The sequence below is a fragment of the Tachysurus fulvidraco genome, chromosome 7 (genome assembly GCF_022655615.1).
Source record: "Tachysurus fulvidraco isolate hzauxx_2018 chromosome 7, HZAU_PFXX_2.0, whole genome shotgun sequence".
Lineage (NCBI taxonomy): Eukaryota > Metazoa > Chordata > Actinopteri > Siluriformes > Bagridae > Tachysurus > Tachysurus fulvidraco.
In genome coordinates this window covers 14,045,907-14,058,474 of record NC_062524.1, presented here as the reverse complement: position 1 = coordinate 14,058,474, position 12,568 = coordinate 14,045,907, and the positions used below count along the sequence as shown (strand labels likewise).

The 12,568-nt window shown below is 38.2% G+C and overlaps 1 protein-coding gene across 1 annotated transcript in view; it reads left to right on the top strand.

Annotated features, from left to right (window-relative positions):
• Positions 1–9,953, top strand: part of LOC113653853 (POU domain, class 2, transcription factor 2) — a 36,436-nt gene extending 26,483 nt beyond the window's left edge. Inside the window, exons 6-16 of the mRNA XM_027163707.2 lie at positions 402–647; positions 1,026–1,137; positions 1,255–1,346; positions 1,583–1,777; positions 1,990–2,131; positions 2,281–2,429; positions 3,320–3,511; positions 4,054–4,105; positions 4,194–4,314; positions 5,786–5,859; positions 7,669–9,953. Coding sequence (XP_027019508.1) covers positions 402–647; positions 1,026–1,137; positions 1,255–1,346; positions 1,583–1,777; positions 1,990–2,131; positions 2,281–2,429; positions 3,320–3,511; positions 4,054–4,105; positions 4,194–4,314; positions 5,786–5,859; positions 7,669–7,967 — 1,674 coding nt within the window. The 3' untranslated portion in view covers positions 7,968–9,953. The remainder of the gene's footprint in view (positions 1–401; positions 648–1,025; positions 1,138–1,254; positions 1,347–1,582; positions 1,778–1,989; positions 2,132–2,280; positions 2,430–3,319; positions 3,512–4,053; positions 4,106–4,193; positions 4,315–5,785; positions 5,860–7,668) is intronic.
• Positions 9,954–12,568: the final 2,615 nt, after the last annotated feature.

Sequence of the window (12,568 nt, the reverse complement as noted above, 5' to 3'; positions counted from 1 at the left end):
GGTTTGACGTCCTGCCGTCACTTCACTGGTGGTTTCTGCTCTTTCTCCTTTGATAATGGATGAGGTATAAAGCTGGATTCATTATTACAACAAGTCTTAATTAAGTTTAAAACAGTGGACACAGAGAATATTTGTGCTATCTCTATAAAGGAAGTTTCCAATCAGGAGTTACGTCTGAATCCAGTGTTTATTTAGCTGAGATTTTCTTTCATTAGACCATCAGGTGTGGATTCTGCAACACAACACAACGACACTTTCAGTTAAGACACCTGAACTATTCCAATCACATCTCTTATCTTTTCCTGACTGGTTCTTAGATGCTGCTTACAGTATGCTCTGTTGATCAACTAAATCTCTCCCACAGCTGATACCATTTTTTTTCTCTTTGCTCCTCTTTCCAGCTTGCAGCTCTTCTCCCTGCACAGCAGCAGTTATTGCTACAGCAGGCTCAGGCACAGCTCCTGGCCGCTGCAGTGCAGCAGACCAACGCAGCTCACGCAGCTCACGCAGCCAGTCAGCAACAGGCTCAGCAGCAACAGGCCAATCAGACTTCAGCACAAGGCCAGATGCAAGTTAAAACAGAGCAAAGTTCTGCTCATGCCCCACCACCACTTGCCCTCTCACAGCCCATCCAGCTCACTGCCCAGGTACAACTGGCTCGGATCTCAGAAACAAATGTGTTGTTTTAACCAGGTTGTGTGTAATCAAATAGTTTTGTGCTTTAATTCTTTATGTTCTTGGTACATTTACTCCTGAGTCTTGTTACACTGCAGAATTCATTTATTTTCACTCTATTCAAATAATGTCAAGGTGTAATATATTTCTGAAATATAAATATTATTATTAAAATAATTTTCACTTTCAATATTGAGTCTGGAACAGCTCCGTTCATATTTCCTGTATACACATGAATACCATGCTGATATACACAATGGATAAGATTTCAGTCTCCTCTGGTGATGGTGCTGCAGTACATAGAAGGTTTACTGAAATTAAAATAATACAAATGATGATCTTCCCTTTAGGATATTCAGCAGCTGTTGCAGTTGCAGCAATTGGTGCTGATGCCAGGTCACCCTTTGCATTCTCCTGCTCAGTTCCTCTTACCCCAGGCACAAGCCCAGCAGAGCCAGCAGGGTGAGACACACACATGTACAGCTTTCAGATTTATAAGAAAAAAAAAGACTATAGTATCAGTATTCATTATACTCATTCTTCATGTTTTCCCTCTGGCTCTGACTGTCCTTCAAACAGGGCTGCTTTCAACACAGAACTTGATTCCACTACCTCAGCAAAGTCCTGGATCTCTCCTGACCACACCAACCAGACTGAGCATGCAAACACAGGTATATGATAACTGACAATTTGTGTTCACACAATCCACACTGCTCAAAGGTTTAAGCAATGCAGATGAGAGGATTGATGAGAATCAGCATTTAGAAAGAGTCAAACCTTTTCCATGGGTAAATTTTAATATTGGTTCAAAAGGAGAATGTTTGGTAAAATGGTGAAGAAGGTTGTTGCTGAAAACATGATTTAACTGTATGATTGTATGAGACTCTGAGTACCGTGTATGCCGTAGCGCCATCATGACGCCAGGCCATGCTCGTTACAAAGGGAGAAGGGACGAGAGAGCAGCATGACACCATCAGTCGCTGCACCAATGAGCTTGGCTGCGACAGTCACATCACACAGCGAGGAGCCCAGTGATCTGGAGGAGCTGGAGCAGTTCGCTCGCACCTTCAAACAAAGGAGAATTAAACTGGGCTTTACCCAGGTTTGTGTGTGTGTGTGTGTGTGTGTGTGTGTGTGTGTGTGTGTGTGTGTGTGTGTGTGTGTGTGTGTGTGTGTGTAGTCTTAAGCCTTTATACTTTTAGTAGGCATAAGACAACAAATAATTACAAATAATTAGCTGAGTGTATAATGTATAAAATGCTGTACAATACGTGTGTGTGTGTTACAGTAACAGTTATTTCGATGTGTTTGTAGGGTGATGTAGGAATGGCCATGGGTAAGCTGTATGGTAATGACTTCAGTCAGACCACCATCTCACGCTTTGAGGCTCTCAACCTCAGCTTCAAAAATATGTGCAAGCTCAAACCGCTGCTGGAGAAATGGCTGAGTGATGCAGGTGTGCTTATTTATATGTGTGTGTGTGTGTGTGTGTGTGTGTGTGTGTGTGTGTGTGTGTGTGTGTGTGTGTGTGTGTGTGTGCAGTTAGTATACTTGCACAAGCCTTCTTCAGATGTGGTATATTGTGTGTTGTGTTTATGTGTGTAGAAACTATGGCAATAGACAACATGCTGCCCAGTCCCAGCTCACTGTCTTCTCCGGTTCTGGGCTTTGAGGGGTTGCCTGGACGACGCAGAAAGAAACGCACCAGTATTGAGGCGAACGTCCGTGTTGCTCTGGAGCGAAACTTCATCACGGTGAGACACAAACAGTACACAGAGCTGAATTACACACATGTGGTGAGAAGTTAAAGGTCATTCATTTAACTACTGGAACATTTATCTAACAGTGTGCTATCATGTCTTTAATAACTCTTATTCTCAAGTAAAAAAAAAAAAACGGATTTAACACATGTGAAGATTAAAATGCTCTTATTTACTGATTATAATGTTAATGTAATACATACAATTAGATCTGAGACAAGAACAAATCTATTTACATCATTTAAATTAACAAGATTATAATAATAATAATAATAATAATAATAATAATAATAATAATAAGAAGAAGAAGAAGAAGAAGAAGAAGAAGAAGAAGAAATAGGTGAATTTCTGCACTGATTTCTTTTTTTCCTCTCTATAAGACTAATCAAGTGGGAAGATAAGTCAGTTAATCTGCATTAATGTTAGTATGGAGTTAAGGTTAAATTCACTATAAAAGGTGAAACACACAACACCTTTATATGTAGTCAGATAGATTTTTGCTGAACAGCTACATTTACATATCATATGATAAACATGGGTTTGGTTCTTTTTGTTTATCACTGCAGATGTACAAGCAGAACATGAAAACATCATACATCACTAAGAACAAGAGTTAAAGCTCATTTTACATAAATAAGTATGAGACTAATATTTTAACGCACAGTTTCATTGGAGACGTAACTCGAGTAAAAACATGAAACCTGGACTGAAAAAAAAACTTTTTGTTTATAAAATAGATGATTTTATTACTCATTCTTCCATGTTTATGTAAACCTTAAAACAGTTTGCACCTTTTAAGTCTTCTTGAAGAAGAACCACGCTATTATTTAAGAACTACAAGATTATAGAAATAAGCTTGATTCATTTTCTCCGTCACACAACAGAACCAGAAGCCTACCTCAGAGGAGATCCTTCTGATGGCCGAGCAGCTCAACATGGAAAAGGAAGTGATCCGTGTGTGGTTCTGTAACCGCCGTCAGAAAGAGAAACGCATCAACCCCTCGAGCAGCACCCCTCCCCTGCCCAGCCAGGCCCCTCCTACCACACACAAACCCCCCTGCTACAGCTCACACATGGTACGAGCTACTGGTGAGGTGTTGAGTGGAATTCCAGGATTCAATCTCAAGAGCATTTAAGCCAGTCGCAGTAGTCTAAAACGCAAATGTCCAGGAAGTCTACTGAATGTAAAGTGGAATCAAAACGAATTAAAGCATAAAGAAGTCAATTCCTATTAAACAGATGACTTTAGCTATTAGTCGCTAATAATTGTTAGCGTAACCTACCATGCTAGTATGTTATCTAAATAGTTTAGCATCTCTGTAAAAAACAAATTCTAAATCTATTAAAAGACTAGAAAGTAAATCTAATTCAGTAGAACATAAAAATCTTTTCTCATCTGTTCTCCAGAAGTGTCTACTTTACCCTGAGATCCTGGATACTTTACCTTTGGACTAAATCATATCTTAATTTCTGAGATTTGTATTTAGATATTTGTATTCAGATTTAAACTAAAATTTGAATGATGTTTTACAGCCAAATTGTATTTTTAAAGTTTATTAAATACACTACATTAAAAGTGAATTTTATTTAAAGTGGATGATGTTGTCCTTCTCTCCAGATGTCCAGTCAGGGACTAATTCAGGCTCCTACTTCAAGTCTCAGTGTGACAGGTAAAGCACTGTCTGAAATGTGCAGGATGATCTGACACAAATCTTCAGATTCTGAGAGATTTATTCTCTCTAATTTCCTCTGTTCCAGCTGCTAGCCCCGCCCCCTCTGCAGTCTGCCCTCCTAACCCCGGGGGCCATGTATCAGTGAGCTCTGCCCCACCACCAGTGACTTCCCCCCCTCTCAGCAGAGCTAGCCCCAGCCCCACTGGGTAAGCACATAACACTCATATATTAACATTATTTATTATTTATTCTTTTATCCAGAGTGCCTCACTGCTGGCCTGAGCATTGTGGATATACAGCTGCTCATTAGGATGAGTGAAAATATAAATTTTAACCTGATGAAATTTTAAAAACCACATGGATCAAACACAAGTCAGACACAAGCTGATTTTTCCTGCAACAATCAATATTAGATTCCCATTTATTATACAGTGAGAAACAGTAGCATGTATTTTGTGATCATATTTATGTAATTAATAATATGGCCAAAATATTATTTCATAAGCACAAAGATAGTGTGATTATGAAAGACATTGTTTGTGAAGGTGGAGGAGCTGAGAACAACACAGAGAACTACACAACAGTCATCTCCATCCCTAACTAAACCTCACACACAACTCCTCTGCTAAAAAAACAGATAATAGAATTGGTGGAATGATCTTCCCCTAGAGGTCCGGACAGCTGAGTCACTACAGTTGAAGACCTACTTATTCATGAAACACTTCAACTAGCACTTTATCCCCTGTTTGCTGCATATACATTTATAATAACCAAAAAACTTTGAACAGTGTTCTAGACTCATGGTATCTTAAGTATGTAACCTAGTGACCCAGAGTTAATGTATTTAATGATAGAGACTTAAGCACTTCTGTATATTGCTCTGGATAAGAGAGTGTCACATGTTGTAAATGTAAATAATTAATTTTTAGAGAAATGTTTGTGTGTATGATTCTGAGAAAACCACAGCCCCAGAGAAACATGGTGATGGGAGCATCAAGATCTGGAGAAACAGTACTGGGGCATTAAACACCATGGAAGGAAACATGGAATGATGTACTGAGACACATTAGAGGAGAATTTAATATCATCAAACTGAACTGGGGAAGATGGACAGCTAAAATAACTACAGAAAGGCTTTCATGGCTGAGCCAGTTATGCTTTTAATACATCCCATATTAATTTAAACATACATTTGTTAATTGTTATGTAATCGTTAAATACTTTAACGTTCATAATTATGGAGTAAATTTAGATATATTAGTTGATGTGTATTAAAACACCTCAGGCCAAATTTTGCTGCACAGATCAATCCAGCATCCATGTTCATGACGACATTTATTTACTTCCTAGAGACTTTAAATACAGTTTAGAAAGTCCAGCTGATGAATAACACTGAAGTAACAGCTGAATGGGAACAGGAAAGGATCTTTCTGGAATGTTAAAGCAAGTCCATGTTTTTCTCCTGTGATTTCTTTTTTTTCCTCAAAGACAAATATACATTAATAACATTTTACTCTCTATATTGTTGGGTTTGCGTAATCTCTTTAAAAGTCCTCGCTGTTCCTCACATGTATGGATGTGTGTGCATGTGTGTGTGTGTGTGTGTGTGTGTGTGTGTGTGTGTGTGTGTGTGTGTGTGTGTGCTTTCTTGTATAAATGGGGCCATACACATTGCAGGAACTCAATGATGGGTGTAAGCACAAGCATGAACCAGGCTCTCATCAGCAGCCATCCACTGGCTACAATGCAAGGTTTGTGAACAAGGGAGGAAGAGGAACAAATAGGGAGTGATATAAAAAAGAAAGATAGATTTTAGAGACAAAAACAAAGCATTTGAAAGAGTTGAAGGAGCATTTCAGTGATTTGGACTTCAGCAATACACTTTATTACTGAAAACAATAACTAGAGGTTATTGTTTGTACAGATCATGAATCTTCAATCTTGGGGGTTTATTGCTTCTATTTAAAGAATATTGTGGTTATAAACACTAACATCATGGTTTATCACAAGCTGGAGGAGAAGCTGTAATAGAATGTCTACGTCACTGCCATGTTCAAATTTTGTGCTGTGTGTGAATGGATGGATGATGAACGAATGAGTGTCTCTATTTTGTGCTTTTTCTATTTTTCTATTTTCATTTATTTTTTAATTATTTTCTCTTCTTTACCCCTCCATCCTCCTGTCATGTAAAGACTTTAGGTACTAAGGCTTTGTTGACTTCCCGAGCCAATCCTTAAAATGGGGGAGATACCAGATGAAGGTTAAATGTGTTTGTTAATTTTACTAACTATTAAATAAGAAATAAATGTAAATATCTGACTCAGTTTCAGAATTTGGATTGTAAAACAATGGAACAAAGCTTTTGTTAAAATAGTGAAAAATGATTGTACATTTGCTCAAATGGCTGCAGATTTAATCAAAATGGCCTTGATAAACTCTTCAGGTCAATTAGAGTAATTAGGCTTGCTTTATTTTATTGGGTTCTATAGCATAACACTGTCTCATTATTAAATGTAAGTAATTATTCATTTATTAGTGTATTTCTTCTTCTTCTTCTTCTTCTTCTTCTTCTTCTTATTATTATTATTATTATTATTATTATACACTTTTAATGGGATTGGAAACCAAAGGCACATATCTAGACCATGTCCCTATTTTGTATAGCATTACAGCTCGAGTATCACATCTACATGATGTCATGCGAGTCATTACATAAAAGAATTCAGCTACAGGACCAGGCCGAGTTTACACAATATTCTGTGGATTGTGATCTCAGTGACTTTCAGTCAAACTGAAGATTATAATCCAGACCTGAGATCTGGTGTCACATTCTTCCCTATTCTGACATTTGTTGTGAACTGAATGGACTGAAGTTTTTGACCTACATCTGCCTGATTTAATGACTTGTGCTGCTGCCACTTATTTGGCTTATTAAATAATAATCTTGTTGGTAATAGCATTTACTCCATCATCACTGTCATCTTAATCATGATCCATCTTCTTGTTTATCATTCACATTATAGAAAACCATAAATCATATTCATTTTTATTTCTACAACTGTCTCTCTGACTGAGCACTGGCTGTGTCGCTAATACAAAGGTGTAGCAAACTTAAATGTTGAATTAGCTGTTTTTGCTAATTTTGGCCACCTCCACCACAAAGGGTCAAACAAGTATAGGTGATTATATTATATATTATAATATATGTGAATATATTACATAGTATATGTGATTATAATATATTATTATATATAGTATATATGATTAAATTGCATATTATAGTATATATAATATATTATTAGATATAGTATATACGATTAAATTGCATATTATAGTATATGTATTAACATTTCTGCTCTGATACAGTAATTTGTTTTGTATTTCTGCATAACAATGACATTTAACTAGAACTATACTGACAATCATTTGTAGGTTAATAGATTTAGAAATTATCTGTCTTTAGGTTTATGATATCTAGGGATTTAATACACACTTATCTGAGGTTTAGATAAATAATTACGCTTTGTATAATTGTTGTTTTTTTTTTTTTTTTTTTACAGCTCTGGCTGTAAGAGGTGGCCAGATGTCCCTTTCAGCACTCGAGAGCAGTGGTCAAATGTTCCTTGGTGGGGCTACAGGGGTGGGACTGTCCTCCCTCTTTCTTAACCGCCCCACCATGTTGCCCATGGCCACAGGCACCGGTATGGGATTGGTTAGCGCAGCACGTGCATGTTCACCTTCCAGTGCCAGCCACTTGAGCCCAGACTCCTGCTCTGCTTCTCTATGCTCAAGTCCTGCTTCTTACTGCTCCTTCAGTGAAGCCTCTCCACCACCTCTAGGAGGGGCAATGGCTGAGTGACACCTGTAAGGGCCAATCACACAACGAAGGGGAGGAGTCAGATGCAGCTGAGACAACTTGCCTTCTCAAGCGAAGCCATCATTTACTCCCTCCATTTCTCTACTCCACTCCCTCTCCCACAAAACCAAACATATAAAATAAAAATAAGGGAAGAACGGGTGTGAAAAACATGAAGATGAGGGTGGGTGGATTAACAAAGAAGTTTATTGGTCTTTTTATTTTAAGGGTGGAGTTGCAGTGTGTCTTTGTTGGCCATTAAAAATAATGTACAATATTCCATTCTAAAAGAACAAAAAGTACCTTACTACCAGCTGACACAGAAGATAAGGACAAGAGCCAAAGTGATTGTTGTGAAGGAATAAGATAGTGGATTAACAGAATGAAAGAAACGAATTTGACCAACGGTCACTGGATGGAAGGGATGAATTAATACCAAAAAAAGTAGCTTGAGAAAAAAAATTCTCAAAAAGACAAAATTGACAAACATGCCAAAATAGCCAAAACCAAAACACCAAAAACTGAAACCAAAAAAATCGGAGAGAAAAGCTTTACTTAAAGGACTTTTAAAACCTGACTGTCCAGGATCAGTTCATCAGCTCCACATACACCACTCTGTTTTCAGGTTTTTTACTTCATTTTTTCCTTCATTATATTTAAATCTATTTTCTTCATTATTTTGTGTCTTTATCTACCTCTACCATAAGCTTGCTAGAGTAACTCTATTCTTTTTCTCTTATCATCATCCGTATGTGTGGCATGATAAAGTGAGTGTTTGTATCAGTACAGCTTTAAACCCTTCAGCATCACGATTCCTTGTCTTTTTATGATACCAAACAAACTCTGATTCATTCTCTTCATCTCTTGATACCAAAGCATTTGTCTGTCCTTGTGGGCATCAGCATGCAAGTGTTCAGACAAGACCTCAGATATGTCAGAAGATCTAACATCTAACAAACTGATGCTTCCCCGTGACTCCTTATGTCACCCTCTGCTGTGTGCTAGAAAGGGAACGATCAAACCGGTCAAATCAAGAATGCTATTAATAAGGAGGGAGAAAAATCAAGATGAATGTGTGGGAGAAGGTCTACAAGCACCGTCTGTAGGGAAAGCCTTCAAAATGGAATACAAAGCATCACTACTGATGATTTTCTTTTCTTTTCTTTTTAAACACAAGAAGCAAACCAAAAAAGTGAGCAAAACTAGCGAATGAGTGAACTACATGAAAACAAGGAAGCAAGAGGTGGATGAAGAGGATGTGTTGGAGCAACAGATGATCACAGACAGTTCTGTGGTGAATGACATGCAAGCTCCATGTTCCTCTCCTCCTTCCTCCATGATCTGTGTGACCTTGTTTTTTTTCACTCACATTCCTGAAGAATATTTATTGACCTCACTGAACTGAACTTATATTACATATATATATATTTTGGTTTATTGCCTTTTTCTTGCTTTATATGTTGACACACTATGACTTTGTCTCATTCTTTCTATTTTTGGGATGATTAGGATAATGTATTGCCTATTTTGATATGTTGTTTTGATCTTACTGTGGGGAGTTTAAGATATTACTGTGAAAATGTAGCTTCCAAGTTATTCCTTGATCGAGAATGTTGTGAGAAAAAAAACAAATGAGCCAAAACTGGAAAAAACCAAAAGCAAAATGTTTTTTGTTACAAAAGTGAGCCAAATAGCAGCCAAACCAATGAACAATGGATGGAGAGATACAGTCAACTACCTGCACTGGTGCTAGGAGAGACTGAGGGTGTGTAATAAAGTGTGTGTGTGTGTGTGTGTGTGTGTGTGTGTGTGTGTGTGTGTGTGTGTGTGTGTGTGTGTGTGTGTGTGTGTTCTCCAGCACCTAAACCAAACTTAAATGAAGCAGTTAGCCTACACACCTTTTGTCCACTGAGGGCAGTGAGTAGCTACTGTACATCATCTCAATAGAACAACAAAGACCCAAAGAAACCAATGATGACTCGAGCTGTGGTGGGAGGATGGGGTTGGGTAAGTGGGTGGGAGGGAGGGAATTAATTCAACTGTAAACCCAGTTGACACTTCTAGAGGGAATGTACCTGTAGTATTTCAGTAGGTTTTGTAGTTGCTAACTTACTGCTAATGTAAAATGGCTGTGATGGAAAAAAAATCTTTATGAGGAGATGATGATGATGATGATGATGATGATGATGATGATGATGATTTCAGACCAAAAGCTTTAAAATGTTTGTCTTTGGATTTTATTTTTTATGCAAAGATTTCTGTTTTCTTTTTGGAATGCTTGTTTTGCAATTTGCAGTGTTTCCTTGGTGATTTGTATTGCACTTATTTATTTGTTTATTTATGTATTTATGATGTTTTTTATTATTATTTATCAGTTTGGTCTTTTTAATCATTATAAAGCAATGGATATCAGGTGACATTTTAGGATGAGATTGCTAGTTGTGCATGTAATTGCTGTTCTCAGGGGTGATGTCGAAACCCATGCCAAGACCTTAGCACAAAGTCACATGATGTGAGGGTATGATATAGTGTTTTGCTATTAAATACCCCCTCACTGGATATCTTTCTGTGTTCCCTTCATATTGAGATCCTGCTGGTTTTTCCCCAGGAATCCAAACACCCTGACCAGTAGTGTGGTGGGATATGACAGCAATCAAAGATCCATGGTTGATGACCAGGTGGTCATGACCTGGTGGAGAAGCACACCTCTAAGTACAATCCATAGGGAGGAGATGCTGCATGTATGTATGTAGCATGTGATCTCAGGGGCTGGGTTGGTCAAAGATTGCTTCTACCACCTAGCATTAGCTTGACAAGTGATTTACTCAAGTGGGTGATACTGTATAACTTTAGGCAGGAACCCAGATTCAGCCTCATGGTTACTCTTGTATCTTCTGGCCACACTGTAGGTAGGACGAGCTTATAGATAAAGCATGTAGCTCCCCCATTTCTTGCCAAAGTGATTGCCAAGAAGAAAGCGGTCTTTAAAGAAAGCCATATCAGCTCACCATTCTGTATCCATAAGAAAAGAGCCTCAGAGACTCTAGGATAGAGGATGCCTCGAGTCCCAAGACTTCTCACCCTCTCACTCACTCACTACCCACTAATACGAACTACCTCGGGTCACGGGGAGCCTGTGCCTATCTCAGGCATCATCGGGCATCAAGGCAGGATACACCCATCACAGGGCACACACACTCTCATTCACTCACGCAATCACATACTACGGACAATTTTCCAGAGATGCCAATCAACCTACCATGCATGTCTTTGGACTGGGGGAGGAAACCGGAGTACCCCGAGGAAACCCCCGAGAAGAAAGCGGAGGCAGGAATCGAACCCCGACCCTGGAGGTGTGAGGCGAACATGCTAACCACTAAGCCACCGCGCCCCCCGAATAATAGTAATAGATCTACATACACTTTCAACATAGTTGGAAATTAGTCCTTGTTTATTCCCAGGTTCTGAGGGCAGTTAGTACTTTATGCATATGGTTTGAACCAGTGATTTGGTGGCTCACCAAATGTTGCTTCAAAAAAGTTAAATGTGAAAGAAGAATTAAAGGGACAGATAGCCACTGATGGTGTTTTAGTAAAATACAAGGTCATACTGTCAAAATGTGGTAAGGTCTTGGCATGGAGCCAAAAGGTATTCAGATGCTTAAACATTGCTCCTGATGGTTAGGGGGCTGAAATAGAACTGACATTACTGAGATTATTGCAATATCCTCAAACTTCAGTCTTTTAAAACATAACTAGCTGATGAAATCAACTGTCCCTTTAATGGGCACTATGTTTCTCCTGTGGCCTGATGTTCCTTGTGCTTTAAACCAACCAAACCAAAGTGTCTCATGGAGAAAAACAAACAAACAAACATATTTATTGTAGGAACCCGATTCATTCACTTTCTGTTGTCCTTATTTTTGGTCTGGTTCAATAACAGAGGAAGACAGATACATCTCTCCATATACCTCATGTTAAAAAATACCAAAAAGTCAGTTTTGAGCATAGATATTGCTAGAAAACAGATTGTGATTCTATGTAATTAAAATACAATTACAATTAGACACTATAGACTGTCTAAAACTATTTAAATACAGAACTTGGCCAAAATATTGGATTGATAGCAATAAAAGTCCAATCTGCACTAATTCCCAGATGCTCACTCACTTATAAAGGAACTAATGGGAGATCGGTTCTAACCCAGTTATGGAGTAATATATTCATTTGAACACAACCCCTTTCTTTCCATCAGCACATTGTCTACAGAGCATAAACACGGGGCCCTTAGGAGTTAAAGCCAAGAGAATAGTAACAGTTCCTTTTACATTTTACACAAAAAAGGTTCACTTGTGTTTGTGTTTTTGTGTGTGTGTGTGTGTGTGTGTGTGTGTGTGTGTGTGTGTGTGTGTGTGTGTGTGTGTGTGTGTGTGTGTGTGTGTAATGGTGGTGGGTCCTCTGTGGAAAATCTAGAGTAAAACCAAAGGTAAACACCTATAATAGACAATGTCATAAACACATTTAAACATACACAGTCAATCATTTACCTCACTTACCTTTAAAGAACTGCACCTGCATCTGCAAAATATTTTATATTACAACTTC